At 44.4% G+C, this 27,140-nt stretch overlaps 2 protein-coding genes and 1 long non-coding RNA gene across 3 annotated transcripts in view; 2 read left to right on the top strand and 1 right to left on the bottom strand.

Moving 5' to 3' along the window:
• scap (SREBF chaperone) overlaps nucleotides 1-3,031 on the top strand; it is a 38,378-nt gene extending 35,347 nt beyond the window's left edge. Inside the window, exons 18-23 of the mRNA XM_062029734.1 lie at nucleotides 1,209-1,294; nucleotides 1,367-1,449; nucleotides 1,519-1,649; nucleotides 1,715-1,795; nucleotides 2,008-2,214; nucleotides 2,311-3,031. Of these exons, the coding sequence (XP_061885718.1) occupies nucleotides 1,209-1,294; nucleotides 1,367-1,449; nucleotides 1,519-1,649; nucleotides 1,715-1,795; nucleotides 2,008-2,214; nucleotides 2,311-2,556 (834 nt within the window). The 3' untranslated portion in view covers nucleotides 2,557-3,031. The remainder of the gene's footprint in view (nucleotides 1-1,208; nucleotides 1,295-1,366; nucleotides 1,450-1,518; nucleotides 1,650-1,714; nucleotides 1,796-2,007; nucleotides 2,215-2,310) is intronic.
• Nucleotides 3,008-27,140, bottom strand: part of ptpn23a (protein tyrosine phosphatase, non-receptor type 23, a) — a 24,687-nt gene continuing 554 nt past the window's right edge. Inside the window, exons 2-24 of the mRNA XM_062029733.1 lie at nucleotides 24,388-24,462; nucleotides 23,585-23,712; nucleotides 23,311-23,387; nucleotides 21,750-21,799; nucleotides 21,548-21,679; nucleotides 21,395-21,475; nucleotides 21,187-21,318; nucleotides 19,310-19,357; nucleotides 15,838-15,894; nucleotides 15,690-15,748; nucleotides 15,536-15,615; nucleotides 13,383-13,497; nucleotides 13,249-13,314; nucleotides 13,041-13,186; nucleotides 10,950-11,264; nucleotides 10,722-10,876; nucleotides 7,726-8,057; nucleotides 5,355-7,617; nucleotides 5,105-5,289; nucleotides 4,937-5,041; nucleotides 3,946-4,084; nucleotides 3,769-3,882; nucleotides 3,008-3,702 (exon numbers count right to left, since the gene is read on the bottom strand). Of these exons, the coding sequence (XP_061885717.1) occupies nucleotides 3,181-3,702; nucleotides 3,769-3,882; nucleotides 3,946-4,084; nucleotides 4,937-5,041; nucleotides 5,105-5,289; nucleotides 5,355-7,617; nucleotides 7,726-8,057; nucleotides 10,722-10,876; nucleotides 10,950-11,264; nucleotides 13,041-13,186; nucleotides 13,249-13,314; nucleotides 13,383-13,497; nucleotides 15,536-15,615; nucleotides 15,690-15,748; nucleotides 15,838-15,894; nucleotides 19,310-19,357; nucleotides 21,187-21,318; nucleotides 21,395-21,475; nucleotides 21,548-21,679; nucleotides 21,750-21,799; nucleotides 23,311-23,387; nucleotides 23,585-23,712; nucleotides 24,388-24,462 (5,376 nt within the window). The 3' untranslated portion in view covers nucleotides 3,008-3,180. The remainder of the gene's footprint in view (nucleotides 3,703-3,768; nucleotides 3,883-3,945; nucleotides 4,085-4,936; nucleotides 5,042-5,104; nucleotides 5,290-5,354; nucleotides 7,618-7,725; nucleotides 8,058-10,721; nucleotides 10,877-10,949; nucleotides 11,265-13,040; nucleotides 13,187-13,248; nucleotides 13,315-13,382; nucleotides 13,498-15,535; nucleotides 15,616-15,689; nucleotides 15,749-15,837; nucleotides 15,895-19,309; nucleotides 19,358-21,186; nucleotides 21,319-21,394; nucleotides 21,476-21,547; nucleotides 21,680-21,749; nucleotides 21,800-23,310; nucleotides 23,388-23,584; nucleotides 23,713-24,387; nucleotides 24,463-27,140) is intronic.
• On the top strand, nucleotides 11,043-19,068 carry LOC133636090 (uncharacterized). The gene is made up of 3 exons (XR_009822174.1): nucleotides 11,043-11,281; nucleotides 18,680-18,745; nucleotides 18,927-19,068. It is a non-coding gene; the product is annotated as an uncharacterized LOC133636090 (long non-coding RNA).

Raw genomic sequence — 27,140 nt, 5'->3', positions numbered from 1 at the left:
TCACCTTCCAATCTGCACGTCCTCATTTTCTTTACTTTTGACCGGCGTGTCCTCACCTTTTGACTTGCATGTCCTCACTTTTTGACCTTTGACTTGTCCTAACCTTTTGACATTTGACCTGCATGTCCTCACCTTTTGACCTGCGTGTTCTGACCTTTTGACCTGCCTGTTCTCACCTTCCAATCTGCACGTCCTCATTTTCTTTACTTTTGACCTGCCTGTTCTCAATTTTTGACCTTTGATCTGTTTCTACCGTTTGACCTGTGTGTCTTCACCTTTTGACCAGCGTGTTCTCACCTTTTGACCTATGTGTCCTCACCTTTTGACTTGTGTGTTCTCACTTTTTGACCTTTGATCTGTGTCTACCGTTTGACTTGTGTGTCCTCACCTTTTGACCTGCCTGCTCTCACCTTCCAATCTGCACGTCCTCATTTTCTTTACTTTTGACCGGCGTGTTCTCACCTTTTGACCTTTGACCTGTGCAGCCTTACCTTTGACCTAGGTGTCCTCACCTTTTGACCTTTGACTTGTCCTAACCTTTTGACATTTGACCTGAGTGTCCTCACCTTTTGACCTGCACGTTCTCAATATTTGACCTTTGCTCTGTGTCTACCGTTTGACCTGCGTGTCCTCACCTTTTGACCTGCACTTCCTCACCCTTTGACCTGCGTGTCCTCACTTTTTGACCTTTTGACCTGCGTGTCCTCACCTTTTGACCTGTGCTTCCTCACATTTTGACATGAGTGTCCTCACCTTTTGACCTGCAACTCCTCAATTTTTGACCTTTGATTTGTGTTTACCGTTTGACCTGCGCTTCTTCACCTTTTTCCCTGCGTGTCCTCACCTTTTGAACTGCGTGTCCTCAACTTTTGTCCTTTTGACCTGCGCTTCCTCAATTTTTGACCTTTGTCTACCTTTTAACCTACGTGTCCTCACCTTTTGACCTGCGCTTCCTCACCTTTTTACCTGCGTGTTATCACTTTTTGACTCTTTGACCTGCGTGTCCTCACTTTTTGACTCTTTGACCTGCGTGTCCTCACTTTTTGACTCTTTGACCTGCGTGTCCTCATCTTTTGACCTGTGCTTCCTCACCTTTTGACCTTTTGACATGCGCTTCCTCAATTTTTGACCTTTGTCTACCTTTTAACCTGCGTGTCCTCACCTTTTGACCTGCGTGTCCTCACCTTTGACCCGTCATGTGCTTCCAGCTGTGGGACGCCACGGAAGGATGTTTGTACTGCACAAACGACGACGGCGCCTCTGGAATCACAGCTCTCATCTTCCTGGACAACAGGTGGACAAGTCACGTTCAAATCAGGGTCACATGACATACAGGTCAGCTGAGGGCCATTTTGTTGTCGCGCAGAATCGTGGTCGCGCGTCTTAACGGCTCGTTGGATTTCTTCAGCGTGGACGTCAACAATCCTCTGGTCGTAATTCAGCTCCGAGGTGAGACGCCGCCGTCGCTCTGGCCGAGCGCCTTCGCCACCTGCCTCTAAACCGCGTCCTTGTTTTTAGGCGCTGGCGGCGAGGACTCCATCAGCTGCACGCTGACGCGCTCGGTGCAGTGCGCTCACCAGAAGCCCATCACGGTGCTGCGAGCCGCTGCCGGCAGGGTGGTCACCGGCAGCCACGATCACACCATCAGGGTACGAGCAGCGTATGACCCCTGGGTAAAAATGGCAGACGCTCCGACTAATGTCTGTTTTGTCAGGTGTACCGTCTGGAGGACTCGTGCTGCCTCTTCACGCTGCAAGGTCACTCGGGGGGGATCACCGCCATTTACATCGACCAGGTAGTTAATTTCCTGCTTTGTGACTAATGAAGCACATGTATTTTTTTATATACAGTCGTGGTCAAAAGTTGACATACACTTAGAACATAATGTCATGGCTGTCTTGAGTTTCCAATCATTTCTACAACTCTTATTTTTTTGTGATATAGTGGAGTTGGAGCACATACATAATGGCGGTTCCACTGTAACGCGATTTTATCCTCTTCACTCAGACCATGGTCCTTGCGAGTGGTGGCCAGGACGGCGCCATCTGCCTGTGGGACGTCCTGACGGGCAACCGCGTCAGCCACGTTTACGGGCACCGCGGCGACGTAACCTCGCTGGTGTGCACCACCAAGTGCGTCATCAGCTCGGGACTGGACGACCTGATCTGTATCTGGGACCGCAAGAAGGGACTCAAAATGTACTCCATCCAGCAGGTCGGTCCAGACGTCATCTTTGCGGCTGCAGGACACATTGGTGTCCAGCAGAGGGCGCCACTGCAGTCATTGTGTGTGTGTGTGTGTGTGGAGCAGGAAGCGGGCTGCGGCGCCAGTCTGGGTCTCATCTCAGAGTCTCTCCTCGTGACGGGCGGCTTGGGCTGCGTCTCCTTCTGGGACCTCAACTACGGCGACCTCATCCAGACGGTGTACTTGGGTCCGAGCAGCGACGGGCAGGGCGTGCGGCAGCTGCTGGTGCTCAACAACGCCGCCATCGTGTGCGACTTCGGCAGCGAGCTGAGTTTGGTCTACGTGCCCTCGGTGCTGGAGACAATGGACTGAGGAGGCGGAGCAGGTTTGATTGACAATGGACTCTTCTTACCTTTCAGTTCCTGCTGCACGTCATGTGACCTGCTGCCTTCCGCGACACACACACCTGCGTTTCTTTTTATGTATAGATGGATTATTTATTAGCGGTACTTTAGCTCTGAAAAATTATTTTGGCGGGGGCATGAAGTGCTTGCGCTGGGGAACATTCCTTTTCTCCCCGCACCCCTGTGAGGTTACTGATACTGTTGACGGGACCCAGGTGCACATGACCTCAGTGCACATCATGTTTACATGGACTAAGTTTTTTAACGTTTTGGACCAAACAAGCAAACTTCTGGAGGGGGAGGGGCCGACTCACATTTAGACAGGAAACCCCGCCCCCTCCTCCCTTGACCGGTGGCGTGGATTTAACTTATTGACTTTTGTAACAGAACTTTGTACTAATATTTTCAATAAAGATGTTTTATAGGACAACTTAGTGTCGACGTACTTTATTCAACCATTAGTAAACTTCTAAAACGCTTACACAAACTCATTACTGATTGGTTGTCTTACAAGCTCCGCCCAGCGCCGCCGTGTTTAAAAGCATCACTTGGCTGTGCAGTGCATGCTGGGATTGTTCTACGGCTCAAAAGTTTACTTGTTGAGACTCCACAGGGGGTCTAGACCGCTGAGGGGGTCTGTGCTTTCGCCCCCCCGGGTCCCGTGGAGACCCTGACCCTCCGCCGGCTGCAGGAAGCTCTGCTTGGTGACGCGTTGCTTTCCCCGCCCGCCGCCCTCCATGGAGAAGGCTTCAGGCGCCAGCGAGGCCAGCAGTTCCAACGACGAAGGAGCGGCGGGCGGCGGTTCAGGCGGCGTCTCCGGGGGCATGAGGGGCGAGGACGCAACATCCAGGCCGTTGGGCGGCGGCGGGGACTGTGCGAGAGGGGAACTAAACGAGGCGGTGGGTTCCAAATGTTCCTGGGGGGCTTCGTCCGGCAAGTCGAGGGAGGGTGAGACGCACACAAGCTCCTCCTCCAGGCCGGAACAGGTCCCGCCCTCCGTGGGCTGCGTGCTGGGGGGCCGCACGCTGAGCTTGGCGATGGTGGCCTGGATGGAGCTGATGGGCATGTCGGCCCCCAGGACCAGATCCTGCTGGGACTCCTGGCGCGAGTACGACTGCAGAGACAAGAAGAGCGGACGTCAAGGGGGGACGGTACGGTGGGGCCGGCGTGGGCGTGTCACCTTCGACGCGGCCGAGCTGGCGGTCCTGCTACCGGTTGCTACGGAGACGCCGTGTCGCAGAAGGACCTGCTCAGAGTGCTTCAACACGGCCTCGTAGCAGAACTTGAGGTGCAGCTGAAGACGACACGCTTTTGTTATTCAACTTGAGTGACGGCCATGACGCCCTTGACCTCTCACCTTCTCGTGCAGCATGTTCTTCCTCTGCTGCCTCATCTTCTTCACCAGCACACGAAGGTCCGCGATCCCGTTCCCGGCCTCCAGCTCCTGCAGTGCCGCGTACAGCAGACAGAAGGCGCCGGTGCGTCCAACACCCGAGCTGGGAGGGAGAGTGGCCTGATTAATGACTTCCACCAAGGTATTTGTCACTTCCCGTCTGCATTTCAGAATTCAACATGGACTTTTTAGTCTTGGTGTCACGATCACATATTGATATCGGTGCGATATCAGCGGAAACAAATGATAGTCATTTTTCCCATCATGCTTTGTAATCGATTAAATTGGTTTAATTTTGATTTTTTTATGGTGCTTTGACGGTTATTATAATGTTCACAAAGCCCACTGAGCAGGTTGTGTTATGTCTGGCTTTTTTTTTTTTTTTGCACCATGACTGGGGAAGGTTGTTTGCATTGGGTCATATATATAAATGCTTCGCGTACAATCATTCAAAGCATACTTAAAGGTTAATGACCTGAAATACCCACAAAGTCGCGGCACTTGGCCCACAGGCCATAATTTGGACACCCCTCTGTTAGGCTATAGGCTACTAGTAGATAGCAGCTACACGACAGCTGAGCACACAATAGCACACAAGCTAGGCATATGTAATTGATTAATATTGCTGTTTAAAACAGCACATTTGTCAACAAACAAGTATCAAATAATTATAGTTGCGTATTAGTTACACATACTTAGTCTCCGAGGCAGCAGTCAATTAGAAAGTATCCAGTAACAAACGTGTCTGCGTCATCTTTTTCATTGTGACCACTAGGTGTCGCCAAATTACCACTTCAACTTAAAGACAGCATAAGTCCATTCCAGGTGGACAATAATAAATAGGTTAGTGACTTTCAATAGGATTCCGGCTGATATTGTATCACATCGGTATTGTATCGGGACACCCCTAAAACTCCGGCTGATGAACACGAGATGGTCTGTGACGACCTCTCACCTGCAGTGGACCACCACGGGAGTGTGTAAGGGTCTCTGGTGCAGGTAGTGTCCATGGACCTCCTGGATGAAGTTCAGCAGGTGGCTCTTGCTCTCGGGAAGCCCCCTGGTGGCGACATGTTGAAAGAACAAAGAACGGACAGGACTGACAGGAAGTGTGTGCGCTTACAGCTCTGGCCAGGAAGTGAACTGCAGGTGGACAACGGTGCGCTTGAGGCTCTGGTCGCGGTACTGCAGGCTGATCATGCGCTCCACGTGTGTGGGCGTGGTCTTCTGCGTGGTCAGGCTCAGCGTGATGGGACCCTGAGACAACTGCTGGCCGCGCTCTGTCGGGAAGTAGTGCAGAACTTTCCCCTGAAAGTTGGAGGAAGGGTTCAAATTTGGGGGGAACAAAACAAGCGTGATCGGGATCATCGTACCTTCTCCACTTCCTGCTCCGAAACCAGCATGACCACTAGGGACACTTTCTGCTCGTAGACCATCAACCAGAAATCTGCGGCGGTGCCAGTGAGCGGCGCCTGGGTGGCGATGAGGTGGGGGCAATATAGCGACAAGTCTTTGATGTAGCTGGCGTTGATGTAGTCGTCTTTGCCCGACTGCAGGACCACCCTGTTGAGGTCGTAAGGCATCACGTCCTGGTGCCGGTTCTTCATGGTGTAGCAGCGGGCGATGGCGATGGACAGTTGCCGGGCGTCTTTCTCCTGCTGCTCCTGGAGTTCCTTCCAATGAGCGTCCAGCACCGACATTCCCACCCCCGTCTCTGCAGGGTTCTCCAGGGACTCCACTTGTCTTCTGAAATGTTCCAGTTCACTGTGAAGACGGGCAACGAGCTCTGGATCTTGGTACGGGTCACCTTGGATCAAGAGAACTCCCTGAGAGTCCTTCTTTCGCCGCTCCCCCTCCTGCGGATCTGCTTTAATGGGCTGGAGGACGTTGGTGGGGGTCTTGGTGCCCCCAGTTTGACTCTCTGGACTGGAGGAGAGGAGGTCATGGTGGCTAGAGTTCTGAAGCTGGAACACTGATGTGGATTGAGATGCTGCTGAGAGAGTGGAAAGAGTGGGTGGACCGATACCCCCCGTCTTGGGGGTGGTTGAGGGTCTCAGCTGGGGGGTCAGACCTATAGACGCTGGACCTGGTGAGGGGGATGGAGACGGGGCAGGTGAAGGGGAGGGAGTAATGGTTGTCTGTCCTGCTGAAGGTTGGACCATGTGCTGAGGCGGGACATGAGGATGTAGACTATGTGGGCCCATGGCGGGGGGCTGCTGTGGACCACTTGGGGGTACACTCACTCCTGGCGGTGAAGGGTACATTGAAGGCTGTGGGGGAGCTAGGGGCTGTGGTGCCAGGGGCTGCTGAGGCAACATGGGGGGCCCTCCAGGGTAGCAAACACCCCCAGTGTGGTGGGCTTGTACTTGGCTTTGAGGGGGCAATGACATGTGCGGTTGCGGCATGCTTGGAATGGAATGTTGTCCAGGGTGGGGATGATGCTGTGGTGCAAGGCTACCCGGGGCCATCTGCACCATGGGACCCCTTGGAAGATGGACTTGAGGACCGGGAGGCATCTGTGCATGAAGCGGGGGCTGAATAGTCTGTGGATGGGGCACGAGTTGCTGGGCACTGGGGGGCATTTGTTGCTTTGGGTGGGACAGGTAAGACTGAGAAACAGGCGGGGTCGTCTGAGACGTTGGCGGGAGTTGGAGAGGAGCACTTTGTGCGGGCATCAGGCCCTGGGGTGGGGGTGGCATAGAGCCTGGCATCACTTGAGAGAGCTGCTGTGGGGCGTAGGTCTGAGGGGTCTGGTAGCCTTGGTGTATCTGAGGCGGGGCCTGGTAGCCATTTTGTTGTTGATGCATGTGACCTGGGAATGTTTGTGGATACTGTGGCGGGGCACGAGATTGAGGGGGCAAGTAACCATGGGAGTAGGTCTGTAAAGGAAGGTGATGGGCAGCAAGGGGTCTGGGTCCAGCCTGGTAGCCTGGGGGAAGTGGTTGCCCCACAGGAGGTGGGTACGGTTGCTGAACCGGTTTCTGTTGCTGATGCGTCAAAATCGGGGCTCCCGTTTGGGGAACAAACTGGGGGTATGCTCCCATCTGTGGATGTACAGGGTAAGAAGTAGAAGGGAGTGGGTGTTGAGGTGTTGGAGCGTAGCTGGGGATCGGGGCCTGAATGCTGTCCACTGTGGTGGTTGAGGGCCGGACTGGAGTGGGACAAACTTGAGGGACGTGGTGGGCGGGTGGCCTGTATGGCACCTGCGTCGGTAGTTGTGAAGGCATCTGTGGAACGTGTCTGCATGCCAAAGGTCCAGGTGCCGCTACAACACCGGAAGTTGGAAACTGAGCGATCCGAGCCAGAAGCTCTGGAGGAGGGAGATTGGCTGGGAAGCGAGGAAGCCCCGGGGTTGCAGAACCGGGCCAAGGCAAAGATCCGCTTCCGCCCAGGTTGGCACCCGGGGGCAGGAAGGCTTCTGGACCTGGCAGACGAGAGGTGTGAAGAGAAGGAATGTTAGGTGGGAGGCTGCGCAGCTCCTCTGGTTGGTCATGTCCTAAAGCCAAGATGGCTGCATTGAGTTGGGCCAACTCTGCATCATCTAGACTTGAACAGGCCGAGTCTCCATCCCGAGACTTTGGCTTCAAGTAGGGCTTTGCTGCTGTAGGTCTTGCCGGAGGCTTTTTCAGGCTTTCTCTAAGAGGAGAGCAGAGGTAAGAAAATGAATATCACTTAAACATAAACAGAACCTTAATGTTCAGAAGTCCAAGTTTTTACAGACTAAGGTTTACATTTTCATCCTACCTTTCGAGGACAGGCTTCCTCTCGTCCGCTCTGGTCTGACACAAAGTCTTTGCTCTCTCAAGCAGACGAGAAGCTTTGGCCTCCAGGTCGTCGTAGAACTCTTTGCCCTCCTGGGACTTCTTCATCAGGTCCTCGTAGGCTTCGTAGGAGCCCACCAGACCCTGGACCGTGCCGTTCCACTGCTGCTCCGTTTGGCTCAGACCCTTCCGGACGGACGCGTACTGAACATTGGCCTCGGTGAGGGCCTTCAAGATGTTCTCCTGGGCCGCCAGGTTCTGGTCGAGGTATACCTTCACCTGCTCGTACTTCTTCAGCTGCTCCTCAAACACACTCTGGAAGGTCAAAAGTCGGTTCAAGTTTCATGTAAAGTTTGTGCGATGATACTAAGTGGGATTGTTCTAACATCAAGTCTGCTTCAACCCTTGAGTCAGCCTTGACCAAAAAATTTGGTCACATAGTTTAGAACAAGTTTATTTTTTTAAGTTGAATCATGGGACTTTTTGCAAAGTACATACAAATAGGAGAGAATCATTTACTATATACTAAAGCGCCTTTGGCCCTTTTTGGTCCCCCATTGACTCCCATTGTAAAACATATTTTTCAGTATTCTGAAAAGCTGACATGTTATAATATTTTCACCATGAATACTGAATGGAGCTAAACATCTCCCTTCCAAAAAAAAAAACCCACTAGTTAATGCGAGAGATATTATTCATTCATATACAGTGTTTTTGCATTGAATGTTCATTCCAAATTGAAGAATCTGCCAACAAACGACCTAAATGCAATAACCGATGATCGTAGTAGGTTGTTATTGCTACAGAGGGATGGGATAGTGTCAGTTTTTGGGGAAAAAAAAGTAATTGTTCCAAAAATAAAAGTGCATCAAAATCAGTGTTATGAATTATCGACCTGTTAAAGGCTGCAATTACCTCATCTAAAGGACTTTTTGAAAATTTCGCACAGTTTGTGTTTTTCACATAATAATTTTTTTTTCTCTCAAACAAAGAGCATACAACATAAAAAACATTACAAATACTGTAACTTCCAAACTGTAAGCCACTACTTTTTTTTCAAAACTATGAAACCTGCGGCATAAAAAGGAAAGGCTAATTTATGGATTTTTTTTCGCTTATGGCAAAAAAAAAAAAAAAAAAAAAATTAAAAAAACTAGCAAAAACATTTAAATGATGTTTTATTGTTTGTAGTATTGGCGCCACCTTTTGGACGAATTCGCTCACGATAAGCTTTTTTTAATTTTATTTTTATAACCGGCGTGCTGTTCTGTCTTAGCCGTCCATAGCGTTTTTACTCGCATGGATTCTTCATTTATCACTCCAAGCAATGTTTGTAAGTTTTACAATACAACTAAAACGGTTTACACTTACTAAACCATCACGTGAAGTCTTAAGGAGTGTTTTCATGCAATATTTGGACGTGCTATGGAGGTATTTTTTGTATTGTTTCAGTTTCACAAATTCCTCAGTAAATTCACCAAAACGTCACAGTGGAGTTATTGAGTCTGCTTCTGAAGCTTGTAGGTCCATGATTATGACTTCTGTTTTGTCTAATCATCCGTTTTACTGCCGTATTACAGGAAACAATTAAGGTATGCAAATAAATATTTACACAATCTTTCATGTAAATAACTCATTTCACAATGTACCGTATTTTTCAGACTACAAGTCGCAGTTTTTTTCATAGTTTGGCCGGGGGTGCAACTTATACTTAAGACTTATGTGTGAAATTATTAACACATTACCGTAAAATATCAAATAATATTATTTAGCTCATTCACGTAAGAGACTAGACGTATAAGATTTCATGGGATTTAGCGATTAGGAGTGACAGATTGTTTGGTAAACGTATAGCATGTTCTATATGTTATAGTTATTTGAATGACTCTTACCATAATATGTTACGTTGACATACCAGGCACGTTCTCAGTTGATTATTTATGCCTCATATAATGTACACTTATTCAGCCTGTTGTTCACTATTCTTTATTTATTTTAACTTGCCTTTCAAATGTCTATTCTTGGTGTTGGGTTTTATTAAATACATTTCCCCAAAAAATGCGACTTATACTCCAGTGCGACTTACACTACCGTTCAAAAGTTTGGGGTCACATTGAAATGTCCTTATTTTTGAAGGAAAAGCACTGTACTTTTCAATGAAGATAACTTTAAACTAGTCTTAACTTTAAAGAAATACACTCTATACATTGCTAATGTGGTAAATGACTATTCTAGCTGCAAATGTCTGGTTTTTGGTGCAATATCTACATGGGTGTATAGAGGCCCATTTCCAGCAACTATCACTCCAGTGTTCTAATGGTACAATGTGTTTGCTCATTGGCTCAGAAGGCTAATTGATGATTAGAAAACCCTTGTGCAATCATGTTCACACATCTGAAAACAGTTTAGCTCGTTACAGAAGCTACAAAACTGACCTTCCTTTGAGCAGATTGAGTTTCTGGAGCATCACATTTGTGGGGTCAATTAAACGCTCAAAATGGCCAGAAAAAGAGAACTTTCATCTGAAACTCGACAGTCTATTCTTGTTCTTAGAAATGAAGGCTGTGACCCCAAACTTTTGAACGGTAGTGTATATAGGTTTTTTCCCTTCTTTATTATGCATTTTCGGCCGGTGCGACTTATACTGCGAAAAATACGGTATATATCTTTGGCTTATAGTCCGGTGCGGCTAATATATGGAAATATATTTTTTTATTACCAAATTTAGTGGGCGGGGCTTATATCCTGGTGCGCTCTATAGTCCGGAAAATACGGTATATAAAAACTTTCTATGGATAGGTCTGAAGCTGTTAAAAAATATCAAGCGTTGAAAGTTTATTAAAAAAAACTTAACATATGACTTACATGTTTTTGTGTGCGTCCGCTTTTCGTCACGTAGGACGCTTAACGTGTGAATTAAGTAGACTCAAGGGTTAAGGTAGCGCGAGTTCTGGAATGTTCTTCCAAAAGCTGAGCTACCTTCATGTCGGCTCTCTCGGTGGTGACCAAAGTGGAGGTGATGTCGTCCTGATGAATGAGCTCGCGTAGTTGTTTCTCCAAACTGCTTCTCTGCTCCCTCATTTCCTGAACCTTCGCCAGAATCCGCTTCATGCACTGAAGCCCCGCCACTTCCTCTGCAAACACACACAGCACACACCATGTGTCCACTAAATCACACCTTGGAAACACCATCAGGTCCGTGCTGACCTTCACTGAGTTGTGGGCGGGGCAAAGCATCCCTCAGACTTTCCAGAGGCCCCCCCAGCAGGCGCAGGTTGCTGATGTGCAGGTTCATGGCCCGGTGAAGCTCTGTGTTGGTGAAACTGGCCTTCTCGTGAGCTTCCATGTATTTCTCCAGGTCCCTGTGGATCTCAGACAGAATTTGGGCCTGGGGCGCCGGGTGCAGCTCCACCACAGGGGGGCCCGCTTCCTGGAGGGCGCGCTCACCAGCCTCGTCCGCCTCCAGAACATCTCGGATCTCTCTCAGGGACGACTCCACGTCGGTGAAGACACCCGAGAGGACTGCAGGGGCAAAGAAAGTAAGTTTGCAGTGTTTTCATGGGTTATCTGTAAGGGTGTCCGGATCACATTATGATATTAAATATCGTTTTGATATGATGAAAACAACAACTGTGCAATGATATTGGCTTGTACAGCCCTTTGAGACTTTTGTGATTTAGGGCTATATAAATAAACATTGATTGATTGTATAAAAGCACCAAGTTATATGACTGAGGTTTTTGGCTACAAAATTGGCTAAAATTCTAAACGTTAATGTTAGCATGCTAACAGTTTGCATGTGTCAAGTACCAAGTTATATGAGTTTTAGGTGTTTGGCTGCAAAATTAGGTATTGGGGGTAGCGGGGGGTGTATATTGTAGCTTCCTGGAAGAGTTAGTGCTGCAAGGGATTCTGGGTATTTGTTCTGTTGTGTTTATGTTGTGTTACGGTGCGGATGTTCTCCCGAAATGGGTTTGTCATTCTTGTTTGGTGTGGGTTCACAGTATGGCGCATATTTGTAACAGTGTTAAAGTTGTTTATACGGCCACCCACAGTGTGACCTGTATGGCTGTTGACCAAATATGCATTGCATTCACTTATGTGTGCGTGAAAAGCCGTAGATATTATGTGATTGGGCCAGCACGCAAAGGCAGTGCCTTTAAGGTTTATTGGCTTTATTGTACTTCTCCCTACGTCCGTGTACCACTCCGTACAGCGGCGTTTTGAAAAGTCATACATTTTAGTTTTTGAAACCGATACCGATACTTTCCGATATTACATTTTAAAGCGTTTATCGGCCGATAATATCGGCAGTCCGATATTATCGGACATCTCTACACAAAACCATTATCATTTTAAATATAATTTTTCTGGCTTTTAGGAACACAACATTTTTTTTTTTTATAAATAAATATGGCAGTCAGTAACAGTTCTATTTTTAGATCAACCCGACAGAAAATTATATAATCACTCAATTCTGAGAAAAAATGATGCATTCAGGAAGAAAAACAAACAAAACAGTACAACACATCCTGCTTCAGCGTTCACTGATTGCTGTTGTCAACTGTTAACACCACAATTTATTTTCCTGATTACGTTGTTTCTTAAGGCCAGAAAGTAAAAAAATAACTATAGTTTTTGTCATGTTTTTTTCTTCCTACAAAATTAAACAACTGAATGAACATCCTCCAAGTGTTTTTCCCGCGCTTGTGTGATCCGTGCTAGTATCGTATCGGACTATTATCGGCATCGGCCAATACTCCAATATTGGTAACGATCATCTAAGACCATCAGGACTCCTCATCCTCCTATCCAGGAGATCACAAAAAGCCGCTGCCTGACCAGGGCTCACAAAATCTGTAGAGACTCCTCCCACCCCCACCAAGGACTGTTTTCACTGCTGGACTCTAGAAAGAGGTTCCGCAGCCTCCGTAGCAGAACCTCCAGGTTCTGTAACAGCTTCTTCCCTCAGGCCATAAGACTCTTGAACGCATCATAATAATCCCCTCAATTCCCCCCAAAAATGGATTAACTCGCTGGAATATAAAGACAATATAACATACATCCATAAACATGGATGCATATGCAAAAGTGCAATATATTTATCTGTACAGTAATCTATTTATTTATATCTGCACCTTATTGCTCTTTTATCCTGCACTACCATGAGCTAATGCAACGAAATTTCGTTCTTATCTGTACTGTAAAGTTCAAATTTGAATGACAATAAAAAGGAAGTCTAAGTATTGGAAGTAAAAAAGTTGTATCGGGACGCCCCTGATTATTTCTGCTGCTCACCCTGCATGGACTGGATGAGGCTCTTGACGGTGTCGGGTCGGACACTGAGAGCTGCACACTTCTCCATCAGGACCGGAGGGATGTGGCTGTACAAGTCCAGGTTGTCTACAGACTCAGGCTCCAAACCCAGAGAGTCCATGAACTGCCTGGAGAAGACGAGGTGTTAGCCTAGCAAATAGCAAACCGTCCCGACACGTGCTCGACTCACTCCAGCGTCTCATTCTTGCCGTCGATCTTGGCCATGATGTCTCGCAGCAGCTTGGCTTTCTCCTCACTGCGCACACAAGAAAAGGTGCATCGCTGGACACCGGCTGCTAGCGTGTATATCGTGCGGGTGTGTACCTGTAGAGGGAGGAGGCCTCGTGGGCCGCCATGGGGACCAGCTTGGCAAAGAGGTCTGGTCCAGTGACGCTGGGGTCTGTGGGGTTTACTGGGAGGGCTTTGACCAGTGGGGCACCTGAACGTGCGCGCACACACAACAGATCTTTGTTATTTGCTGACTCTGCAGACTAGTAAAGCATCGTCTAAAGCAGGCGTGTCCAAAGTGCCGCCTGGGGCTATTTGCTGTCCGCAGCTTATTTATTATTACATTCTAAAGACAAAATAAAGACATCTTGCATTAGAACATTACACAATTTTTTTTTTTTTTTTTAATTTAAACGCTAACGTTAGTGTGCTCACATAATGTGTACCAAGTAATATGACTATGAAGCATATGCATGTAAAATTAGCTAAAAAAGTTAGCATGCTAACACGTTAACGTTAGCATGTGTCAAGTACCAAGTTAGATGACTCGGAGGCGTTCGGTTGCAAAATTGGCCAAAAAGAATTAGCACATTAATGTTAGCATGCTAACAGTTGCCAAGTGTCAAGTATCAAGTTATATGAGTCTGAGGTATTTGGCTGGAAAAATGGCTAAAAATGTTAGCATGTATAAAAGTTCCAAGTTATATGAGTCTGAGGTATTTGGCTGCAAAATGGCTAAAAAAGTTAACATGTATAAAAGTTCCAAGTTATATGAGTCTGAGGTATTTGGCTGCAAAATGGCTAAAAAAGTTAGCATGTATAAAAGTTCCAAGTTATAGGAGTCTGAGGTATTTGGCTTCAAAATGGCTAAAAAAGTTAGCATGTATAAAAGTTCCAAGTTATATGAGTCTGAGGTATTTGGCTGCAAAATGTCTAAAAAAGTTAGCATGTATAAAAGTTCCAAGTTATGAGTCTGAGATGTTTGGCTGCAAAATTGGCTAAAATGTTAGCATGTATAAAAGTTCCAAGTTATATGAGTCTGAGGTATTTGGCTGCAAAATGGCTAAAAAAGTTAGCATGTATAAAAGTTCCAAGTTATATGAGTCTGAGGTATTTGGCTGAAAAAATGGCTAAAAAGGTTAGCATGTATACAAGTTCCAAGTTATACGAGTCTGAGGTATTTGGCTGCAAAATGGCTAAAAAAGTTAGCATGTATAAAAGTTCCAAGTTATGAGTCTGAGGTATTTGGCTGAAAAAATGGCTAAAAAGGTTAGCATGTATAAAAGTTCCAAGTTATATGAGTCTGAGGTATTTGCTGCAAAATTGGGTAAAAAGGTTAGCATGTATAACAGTTCCAAGTTATATAAGTCTGAGGTATTTGGCTGCAAAATGGCTAAAAAAGTTAGCATGTATAAAAGTTCCAAGTTATGAGTCTGAGATGTTTGGCTGCAAAATTGGCTAAAATGTTAGCATGTATAAAAGTTCCAAGTTATATGAGTCTGAGGTATTTGGCTGCAAAATAAAAAGTATTTTTACTTCATTTAGCCATCTTAATGCTTGAAAATGCTTAATTTAGGGCAAGTAACACAAAGCTAAGATATGGACGTTGTGTGCAGATAGTTTATGATTGACCTAAATTGTATTGGTTTTAATATCTTTATTGTATTAAAGTACCGTATTTTTTGGACTATAAGTCGCAGTTTTTTTCATAGTTTGGCCGGGGTGCGACTTATACTCAGGAGCGACTTATGTGTGAAATTATTAACACATTACCATAAAATATCAAATAATATTATTTAGCTCATTCACGTAAGAGACTGGACGTATAAGATTTCATGGGATTTAGCGATTAGGAGTGACAGATTGTTTGGTAAACATATAGCATGTTCTATATGTTATAGTTATTTGAATGACTCTTACCATAATATGTTACGTTAACATACCAGGCACGTTCTCAGTTGGTTATTTATGCGTCATATAACGTACACTTATTCAGCCTGTTGTTCACTATTCTTTATTTATTTTAAATTGCCTTTCAAATGTCTATTCTTGGTGTTGGGTTTTATCAAATAAATGTCCCCCAAAAAATGCGACTTATACTCTAGTGCGACTTATATATGTTTTTTTCCTTCTTTATTATGCATTTTGGGCCGGTGCGACTTATACTCCGGAGCGACTTATACTCCGAAAAATACGGTAGCCCGTGCATCCTTTAATTTGTATTCGTGCGGAAGCAAACTTCCTGTCACCTTTGACAGACGTCAGCGTGTCCAGGGCAGGAACAGACTCGTGGTAGACAAAGTCGTTGTCCTTCTTGGCGGAGTTGAACCTGCGTGGAGGGCGGCCATAGTCATAGTCAGTAACACGTGTGCCAGCTTGGATGTGGCGATAAGTGCTTCCTACTTTCCACCGATGACGTCCATGGTGAACCTCAGGGCGTCCTGCACGCTGTCGGGCTGACCCTGAGAGCACACACACACACACACAGCACAACATGCTGAATAAATAAGACCCTTGTGACAAATGGAAACCACCCGGCGTAGGTGTGTACCTTGGCCAGCTTGATGGCCTCGGACAGTTTGTCCAAGGAGCTCTGAAGGTACGCCAGCTGAGGACAGATGACATGCAGTCACACGCAGTCTTCACTCAAAGTGGCTATGATCAATGTAAAAGTGTACATCAGGGGGTCCAAAGTGAGGCCCACAGTTTGTTTCTTATTGTCCTTCAGCAAATTGGAAACATGAAATCTATTTATTGTGTGAATGCTCCAAAGCATTCACACATATGCTTTTCTACACCAAAATTAATCTATTTCTTCTTCCTCTTCTTTTGGCGCGTTCTACCTTCCACATTTTTCACCCGATTCAAACCCTTCCAACTTTAAACTGTTCAGCCTATTCGGGAATCGCGGGCTTTCCCTTGACAAATTCCAAAAATTCCCCAGGTTTCCCGGAATTCCAGGTTTCCCGGGACATTTTTCCCCATTCAAAATGAATTGGCCATTTTTCAAACTTCCACCATTTCCACAGTTTTCTACCAATTAAAACTAGAAATGCTTATTATCGGTATCGGTTTCAAAAAGTAAAATGTATGACTTTTTAAAACGCTGCTGTATACACGGACGTAAGGAGAAGTACAGAGCGCCAATAAACCTTAAAGGCACTGCCTTTGCATGCCGGCCCAATCACATAATATCTACGGCTTTTCGCACACACAAGTGAATGCAAGGCATACTTGGTCAACAGCCATACAGGTCACACTGAGGGTGATCGTATAAACAACTTTAACACTGTTACAATTATGCGACACACTGTGAACCCACACCAAACAAGAATGACAAACACATTTCGGGAGAACATCCGCACCGTAACACAACATAAACACAACAGAACAAATACCCAGAATCCCTTGTAGCACTAACTCTCTCTTCCGGGACGCTACAATATACACCCCCTGCTACCCCTACCCAAAACCCCGCCCTCCCCAATCCCGCCCACCTCAACCTCCTCATGCTCTCTCAGGGAGAGCATGTCCCAAATTCCAAGCTGCTGTTTTGAGGCATGTTAAAAAAAATAATGCACTTTATGACTTCAATAATAAATATGGCAGTGCCATGTTGGCATTTTTTTCCATAACTTGAGTCGATTTATTTTGGAAAACATTGTTACATTGTTTAATGCATCCAGCGGGGCATCACAACAAAATTAGACATAATAATGTGTTCATTCCACGACTGTATATATCGGTATCGGTTGATATCGGTATCAATAATTAAGAGTTGGACAATATCGGAATATCGGCAAAAAAGCCATTATCGGACATCTCTAATTCAAACCATTCCACCGTCAACACATTGCACCTTCCAGAAAATTCAAACTTTCCTTTTTCCAAGTTTAAAAAAATTCCAAGACTTTCCAGAATTCCTGGTTTTCCAAAGCCCTATTTTCACCCTTTTTTCTGGTGACTACTCCTTCCACATTTTTCAACCCACTTCAGTTCCACCGTCAAATCCTTCCTCTTAATCAGGACAAAAAACAACTTTGTTTGAACTGTAAAAATTCCCGGTTTTCCCGAAAATCCAGGAATTCCGTAATACAATTTCTCAATTCAACATGTTACTACTTCAACATTTTATCAACGGATTTGGAAAATTTCAACACCAACCATTTCAAGTAATGCAGACCATTCAAGTTTTTTACCATTTTCAAAAAAATGTGCACTTTTCTTTAAATTCCCAAATTTTGGGGAAATTCCCATTGAAATGAATGGGACATTCTTCAAACTTCCACAATTCCAACATTCTTCAACCCATTCCACCTTCACCACATTCCAACATTCTGGAAATTCAAACTTCTATTTTTCCAAGTTAAAAAAAATTCCAGATTTTCCCGAAATTCCCTAATACCATTTACTACTTCAACATTTCTTGCCCGATACAAACAATTCCAACACCAACCAATTCAGCTCATTTAGAACATTCATGCTCTGAATCATTTTCAAAAAAATCCCGCTTTTCCCAAAATTCACAAATTACCAGGAAGTTCCAATTGAAATGAATGGGACACTTTTCCAAGTTGCACAATTCCCAACCTATTTTCAACCTATTCAAACCATACCAACATTAACACATTACACTCGTCCTGGACATTCAAACTAACATTTTACCAAGTTCCAAACCAAATTCAGGTTTTCCTGGGAATTCTAACTCTTCAACATTCAAACCATTTCAGCGTTTAAATGATTTCAACATTTAAACCATTTCTACATTCATCCTACATCCCATTAGCATTTCAGCTCAGCGTCAGCTCTTCAACATTCAAACTATTCTTACATTCATACTACATTCTGTCAGCATTTCACTTCAACTTCAGCATTGGAGCATTCACATGCAATTCCTTCAGGAATTGCCTCTTCTACTTACTAATGAGATTAACTTAAATATATTACGCTAATTGGCTTTGTCAGCTATAACACGACGCAAAGAGGTTTTGATCAGATAGTTTAGCATATACTGACCTACATTGGATTGCTTTGAGCATTTTTAATGTACAAAACGTATCAAAAGGCCCTTTTCCACCGTAGAACAATACTACACACCTAGATTTAGTTCTTCAGGAACTATAATTAGTTCCTAGTAGATGGTGGGACTCTCGAAAGGTTCCTAGGGCCGCAGTGGGGGACGGGCTGTGTTGTCGACCGCTGATTGGTTCAACACAGTTAGGGGCGGTCCTAAAACTTTTGTGTTCCGAGTTTCAGCCGCCTTTACAATCTGCGAGACAACTTGTTTGTATCAAATAGTGTGCTGTTTAATGCGGTTTATTATTCTTTACAAACTTAATTTCAATACGCAAAGCTACGGGAAGCAGACAGGCTCTTTTTGAACGTATTTACAGACGTATTTCAGCCGGACTTCGAAGCGCCGAGCTGCTCGTAGTTTGAAGAGAAACGTAAAATAAAAGGTGAGCGGAACGAAGGTAAATCACATCAAATATTGACTATTTACTTTGTTACATGTGATTTGTGTAGTTGTTAGCCAACCCGAGTGAACCCAATGCTAATGCTGACGATAAATCTGCAGTGTTTGTGTCGCTACTATGAGATAAACAGTGACATTTATTAGTTATATATTTTTATTTACAGATGAAATGGACCAACAGAACTCGCCTGACCCTCATGAATTCATCATTTACTGAGAGGACGACTTTCTGACTGTTGGACACTGGAGGAAAAAGCCTGACTTTATACACAAAATCCGGTACAGTTTGTTTCTTAAATCATATCCTTTTGTTTATTATTGCTTTGTAATTAATTTACATACACGTTAGTTAAATAAATATGACCTAATATTCTCTGTTTATGTACATACATACATGCTTAAATGCTAAACTTTTGGTGGAAAAAGGCTTAAAGTGGCTCCCCATCCTTCATTTTCTTAAGTATGCACGCTTACTGAAGAAAGATTGCACACCCCTGATGTACAGCATTGCATGCAAACACGAGTATGCATGAATATGTGCATGTACCCGCTCGCCGTACTTCTGCTGCTCCTCGGCTTGTTTGCCCATGTGGAGCTGTGGAGGAATGTAAGACACGTGTTAGCGTGGTGTGCAATCAAGCACACACACTGTACACACACACACACACACACACACACACACACACACACACACTGCTGCTCACTGCTCCCCTCACCTCCCAGGGGGTGCTCAAGGGTAATGAGTCAAATGCAGAGAATAATTTCGCCACACCTAGTGTGTGTGTGACAATCATGGGTACACACACACACACACACACACACACACACACACACACACACACACACACACACACACAAGATGGTGTTTAAGGGAACTGCACTCTTTTTGAAATGTTGTCCATTATTCACAATTCCTATATATATAAGACAAGAACACATCTGTTTTTCTTTTTTTATGCATTCTAAATCGTAAATAAACACTAGCAAAAGTCAGCTAAGAATGGAGTCCATGAGAGACGCTCTATTTCGCCTATAAAGCGCTCTAAAAACATCCAAACACCTCCATCAACATTTTATATACATGCTGTAAGTATATATGTAATGTATTAACATTCATAATAACATGTAATATTTACATATTTTGCTCATTTAAAGCATACGGCTGCGTCTTAATTTCACAGACGCATCAATACATCCGCTTTTCCCTTCAACAACAACAACACTACTAATCATGGCAGACTTTATGGGAGACAGCAAAGACTACTTTGGGACAAATGATGATCAGAACCTTATATTTTTTAACCTGAATATAAGGAAAATGATTTACAAGTTTTAGAAGCTGTGTGCTAAACCAGTGGTCCCCAACCACCGGGCCGCGGCCCAGTACCGGTCCGTGAACCGATTGGTACCGGGCCGCGGCCGCACAAGAAATACAAAAAAATATTTTTTATTTTTATTTTTTAATTTTTTTTTAATTAAATCAACATAAAAAACACAATATATACATTATGTATCAATATAAATCAATACAGTCTGCAGGGATACAGTCCGTAAGCACACGATTGTATTTCCTTATGACAAAAAAATATATTAAAATTTTTTTTAAAAAAACATAACACACCCCCCCCCCCACCCCCGGTCCGTGAGACAAATTTTCAAGCGTTGACCGGTCCGCAAGTACAAAAAGGTTGGGGACCACTGTGCTAAACAGATGCAGCTTTAGTGAAACACTAAGCACCATGTAGCAGTATTGCTAAGTGCTAAAAAAGACATACAAACATAATAGGGCAATCACTTACTGTACAATGTCTGCTCTCACTGGGATGCCTACTGATGGGATGTTTACATGAATAATTCATCATAATTATTCATATCATTATATCATAATAAAAAAGGACCAGGTCTAAATTGGATGTCAAAGTTGACCAACATGTCGGTTTATGTCCACAACCTTCTACTATCCAGGTGAGAGGCATGACTTATAATCTAGAATTAACTTTCACCAACTCAGAGGCGATGGTGCAGCTCAATATGTCAATATAACAGCATAAACTAGTTAGCTCTCTGTGAGCAATGTGCCGCTAAAAATAGTTTGTCTGCGTCAGCGCTTATAATAACAAAATCACTAATACTTGATAAATATTCAGGTCATGAGATGTAAATGGAGTATTTTTGGCACTTTTTGAGTTTTTTTAGAGGGCTTTGTGTACTTCCATTAGTGGCATTGTGAGCCACTTCGTACTTGCTGTATTTTACGCCTTAGAATGCATAAAAAATAGAAATAAATATGTGTTCTTGTCTTCCATAGGGATTGTGGATAGGCAAAATTCACCCAAAATTGCAGTTCCACGTTAAAAGAAAAAATGCAAATGAAATAACATCACAGACAAGATGCGCAGAAACAGGAACACAAGTTGCACTCACGTGTGCAATGGCGGCAAAATAGTAGATCTTCATCTGGACCAGCTTCTTCCAGTCCTTCTGGATCTTCCCCAGCATGGAGGCCGTCTCGGAGTTCTCCAGTGCCCTACAGGCCTCCTTGTAGTAATCCACCACCTGTAGTGTCACATGGCGCACGCTCAGCGTGGTAACCTCCTCGTCACTTTTTCATGTTTGACAACAGAATGGCGACCTGAGCGCTGATGCGAGCCACCAGGAAGCTCTTCCTGTTGTCCAGCATGGATTTCTCCAGAAGACACTCCTGAGCCTGACCCTGGGACACACACACACATTGCATGAGAATGTGTGTGTGTGTGTGTGTGTTTAGTGTTTAGTGTGCACTCACCAGCATGAGGTTGATGTTGAGGTTAAGGATCTGATGGCTCATGTCCACACTGAAGTTGTGACTGAAATGATCCCTCAGGTAGGAGAACGCTCCCGCTGAGCACTGGAAGTGTGTGCATGATACTTTCATGCCCTGCAAAAAAAACAAAAAAACAACACGGTGTGAGCGCGACCCTGAGCGTGCGCGCTCACGTGCATCCTACCTCCTCGGACACGCGGTTGTCCATGGCTCCCAGCATGGAGTGCAGTGCTCCTGGGGGCCAGCACAGGTGAGATTCATTCATTGCCTACAATCTCCATGACTTGACATTCAGCCAGGTGACAGTGTTGCTGATTAGGTCCTCGTAAATAACAAACGAGCTTGCACTTGCAGGCTTTCACGGTCACATCTTACTCACACATTACTTTCTCATGGTCACAAGGGGACTGGGGATCCAACCAGCACCCTTTTAGGCTGGGAGACTACCAGTCTACCTCGTAAGCTACGCCGCCCCAATGAAGAAATGTGAAAGTTCTACGTGGATCAGGGGAGTCCAAACTTTGTCCACTTCAAAATAAAAGCATGCAGGTGCCATTTTGATATCTTATATATTAAAAACCATTAGTGTACCATAAATTTTGGTGACCCAAGGACCCAAAAGGGTCTCAGTTAGAAAGCCGGCGGCGTTTCTGGGTGTTGTTGATAAATGGCTTTGGCTTTGCATAGTAGAGTTCTAACATGCATTTATAGATGTAGCGACCAACTGTAGTTACCGACAGTGGTTTTCTGAAGTGTTCTTGAGCCCATGTGGTGATATCCTTTACACACTGATGTCGTTTTTTTGATGCAGTACCGCCTGAGAGATCGAAGGTCACGGGCATTCAATGTTGGTTTTCAGCCTCGCTGCTTACGTGCAGGGATTTCTCCAGATTCTCTGAACCTTTTGATGATATTACGGACCGTAGATGGCGAAATCCCTAAATTCCTTGCAATAGCTGATTGAGAAATGTTGTTCTTCAACAATTTGCTCACGCATTTGTTCACAAAGTGTTGACCCTCGCCCCATCCTTGTTTGTGAATGACTGAGCATTTCATGGAATCTACTTTTATACCCAATCATGGCACCCACCAGATCCCAATTAGCCTGTTCACCTGTGGGATGTTCCAAATAAGTGTTTGATGAGCATTTCTCAACTTTCTCAGTCTTTTTTGCCACTTGTGCCAGCTTTTTCAAAACATGTTGCAGGCATCAAATTCCAAATGAGCTAATAATTGCAAAAAATAACAAAGTTTACCAGTTCCAACATTAAATATCTTATCTTTGCAGTCTATTCAATTGAATATAGGTTGAAAATGATTTGCAAATCATTGTATTCTGTTTTTATTTACGATTTACACAACGTGCCAACTTCACTGGTTTTGGGTTTTGTACTTTCAACGCCCCGTTTTCAGTTTTTTATTATTTTTTTTAAATGGCAAAAACACAAATCTTTGAATTTTTTGGCATCAAGGCGACAGCAGAAGTGGCTTTGTTAGTCACACCCGCGAAAACCCTATAGTAGTGTCAATATTGCAACGTTTTCTCATTACATTACACCTGTTTGCTCTTTAATTCCAATTTTTTTTATGTTTTTCTCTTATAGTATTTTTAAAATGTGCGGCGGGCTGTTAGAAAATGAGCCCCCGGGCCGCACTTTGGACACCCCTGACGTAGACGATGATGCTGTTTGGTACCGAACATGACAATAGAACAGTGTGAGATTCAGTTGAGTGAGCCGACTTACCAAGATTGTAGAGGATACACGCCTGCTCGTAGCTGATGTCATCATGGCTGACGGTTTTACCAGAGAAGATCTCTGTCCTAAACACACACACACACACACACACACACACACACACACACACACACACACACAATACAGTGGTGTGATTATGTGTCAGCTGTTGACGCTGCTATGCTGAGTCAGTCTGTCTGACTTCCTTTTTTATGTCAAAGTCCAACACTGATGTTTTGTCTCACTAGCAAACAATCACGCTACAGATTCACGCTGTCTGTACCATGAGATGGGCACAGCGGCCTCCTGGCCCGTCGCCATGGGAACACGGCTCTGGAGGTAATGGAGCTGACCAAAGTACTTCCTCAACGTGCTGCATCCTTCAAAGTCTCTCGTCACGTTCACGGCGTTCTGAGGGGAAAAACGCAGGAGCGCACTTCAGCAGCTCGTTTACGCTGCGGTCACATGACCTGGGGCCTCATGTATTGAGAGTTGCGTGGATTTCCTACCAAATATAGATGCACGTTCAAATTCAGAAAAGATTTCTACGCAAGAAAAAAAACTCAGAGGTGTGAAAGTGTGCGCACGCACTAATCCGAGCACATTTCCTTTTTTAACATCTTGAAATTGCAAGAGTATGCTTAGCTTGGCACGCCCAGACCCCGCCCCTTAATACATATGCAAATCATGAAAGTAGCCATGTGCCTGAGCTCTGCCCAATCACTATTCAGTATATTGTCACAGCAATAGGTGGCAAAATAATCGCCTACATAAATTAATAGACGTCCTCACAAATATTAACATGAAGCATTTAAATGCATTAGCGATAAAGGGAATTTTGTGTCCTTGCCTTGAATTTTTTTACATTTTTGAGATCAAATATTGGCAAAGCACAAACGACCACCTCTGTGTCACCGAAGTATCCACAGCCTGTAGAAATGTGAGTGAGTGAAGCATGAAATTGGCGTGAGACACCGCACATTTCCACATCTCATCTTTGCCGTGGAAAAGGACGTACACCAGTTTTTTTTGTGCGTACGCAGAGCTTAATACATGAGGCCCCTGGTCACGTGGCTTTGCACGTACCTGACGCAGCGTCTCCAGTTTCTTCAGCTGCTCGTTGTAGTGGTCAGGATTCTCCCCGTAGTTCTTCAATATGAACTAGTAAAGTGAAGACAAACACGTCACGTTTTTACACGACGTTGCAAAGATGGGTCGACATTTTTGATGATACAATTTGTGTGCCGACAAATTCATTTGGCAATAATAGTCGGGGGACGTCACTAGTCATGTTTTTCCCGGACGAAAACGTGCGAGTTAGCCTGCAAAACGAAGAGACAAATGACCATGGCCACTGGCAACAACATTGCGGGTAAAAAACATGGAAAGTATGGGAGTATTTCACCCTAATTTCACGGCAGTAGGTCAGTGATGAAGAAGCATTCAAAGCGGAGGGAGGCATGTCGGAGCGAACAACAGAGAGACGGCGTTGTGTGAAAAGAAAAGTAGACTTACGGCCTTGAGCCGTACGTTTGTCAGTTCAGAGGTGTTCCCATGAGGCCATCAGTTCCCGAACGCATATGAATTGCTTAAGTGGCATATTCAAAATGTCCGTTGGAAATTGTGGATTGTTTAGTTGATATTTTGGGATAATTGGAAATGGTTAAGCGGATAAAATTAAACATAATTGAGCTTCAGCATATAAATCACATTCATTTCCCCATTATACTGGTACTGAGATCGGTAGGTTGTGAATTGAAACCCCAGCCGAGTCATACCAAAGACTATAAAAATGGGACTCATTACCTCCCTGCTTGGCACTCAGCATCAAGGGTTGGAATTGGGCGTTAAATCACCAAAAATGGTGCCCGTGCGCGGCCACAGCTGCTGCTCACTGCTCCCCTCACCTCCCGGGGTGGAACAAGGGGATGGGTCAAATGCAGAGAGTAATTTCACCACACCTAGTGTGTGTGTGACTATCAGTGGTACTTTAACTTAACTTAACTTTGAAGGTAGAATAAAATAATAGTATGACCCTTGACAAACATGAAGAGGAAGCACTAGTTACACAGGCGTCGGCAACCCAAAACGTTGAAAGAGCCATATTGGACCAAAAATACAAAAAACAGATCTGTCTGGAGCCGCAAAAAATGAAAAGCCGTATGTAAGTCTTATAATGAAGGCAACACATGACGTAAGTGTCTATATTAGCTACAATAGCCTGTGCATCGGATGGGGACATCTCTACGCTGCTGACCCGTCTCCGCTCGGGATGGTTCCTGCTGGCCCCACCATGGACTGGACTTTCGCTGATGTGTTGGACTTTCACAATATTATGTCAGACCCACTCGACATCCATTGCTTTCGGTCTCCCCTAGAGGGGGGGTGGGGGGGTTTACCCACATATGCGGTCCTCTCCAAGGTTTCTCATAGTCATTCACATTGACGTCCCACTGGGGTGAGTTTTCCTTGCCCGTATGTGGGCTCTGTACCGAGGATGTCGTTGTGGCTTCTACAGCCCTTTGAGACACTTGTGATTTAGGGCTATATAAATAAACATTGATTGATTGATCAAAAGGACTATGTGTCGCAGGCTGAAGCAAATCTTCATTGACAGAAATGTTGAAATGTAATATTTATTCTACACATTTTACAACATTAGAAACCATTAGTAAATCAGAGGGTAAGATAAGTCCTGGAAATGACTGGCTTTTAATGGCTAAAGGTATAGATGTTTGTGTCCAAGTTAAAGGAAACGGCATGCTGTCTTCTTTTATTGGATTTATTATAATCTTTAGCAAGCTTGGCAATGTTTGCTGTGGTCTTGAACAACATGGCACACAAACAACTATCGGAAATGCAGCCAATATTACATACTGATGATGTGTACTGAGACATGTAAAACTAAATTATATACAAAGAGGATAAAAGTAAAGGATTTTAAATCAGCGCAAATATACCTACAAATGAGGCAAAATGATGCAATATGTGCATACAGCTAGCCTAAATAGCATGTTAGCATTGACCAAATATGCCTGATTGAGACTCCAACAAGTCAATAACATCAACAAAGCGCACTTTTGTGCGTTCACGCACAGCATGAAACTTTTGGTGGACAAAATGAGACAAAGAAGGAGTGGAAGATTTTTACATGTAAACAAACTGTTGCGTCACAGTCCACATTATGGCGAGTTCAAGAACCGCCAAAATTAGTAGGACAAAACGATGTTCACCAAATACAAGCATAAACACAAAAATAATAAACAGTGGGCTTTCTAACAATTGGGAAGGTTTGTGTCATGTTTGTCCTCAAACTAAAAACATACTGAAACCAAAAAAAATATCTTTACCCCATCTTTTTCCGTTTTCAATCCTTTTTAAAAAAAGCTCCAGGGAGCCACTAGGCTAGGGCGTCACTAAAGAGCCGCGGGTTGCTGACCCCCGGACTAGAAAGAGGAAGGGATCAGGAAACAGGAGATAAAAAACAGAATGTTCTGCTTGTGGTTTATCAATAATATGTAAACATACACAATGACAAAGAAGATTTATCTACCTCCTAAATACCAAACAAGTTTAATTGCTGTGAGGGTTTTATTTTCCAAATATCTAAATCATCCTCTGTAGAATGAGGCAAGAGGCAACAAATGGTTCTCCTGTTTACATGCTGCTAAACTACTTATAACAACTTCTGATGTCTTATATAAAGTTGTGACGTCTAATACACGTTTTAATGATTACGTCTTATAAAAAAAAAAAAGCCATGTCAAGTGTTTCTCGATAAATAGTTGTCTTTGACGAGCGTTCCATTTCCGTGACAGTGACGTCATCGCCTCCGGGTC

This window comes from Entelurus aequoreus, linkage group LG20, assembly GCF_033978785.1.
Source record: "Entelurus aequoreus isolate RoL-2023_Sb linkage group LG20, RoL_Eaeq_v1.1, whole genome shotgun sequence".
Taxonomy (NCBI): domain Eukaryota; kingdom Metazoa; phylum Chordata; class Actinopteri; order Syngnathiformes; family Syngnathidae; genus Entelurus; species Entelurus aequoreus.
This window is presented reverse-complemented; position numbering and strand designations above follow the sequence as displayed.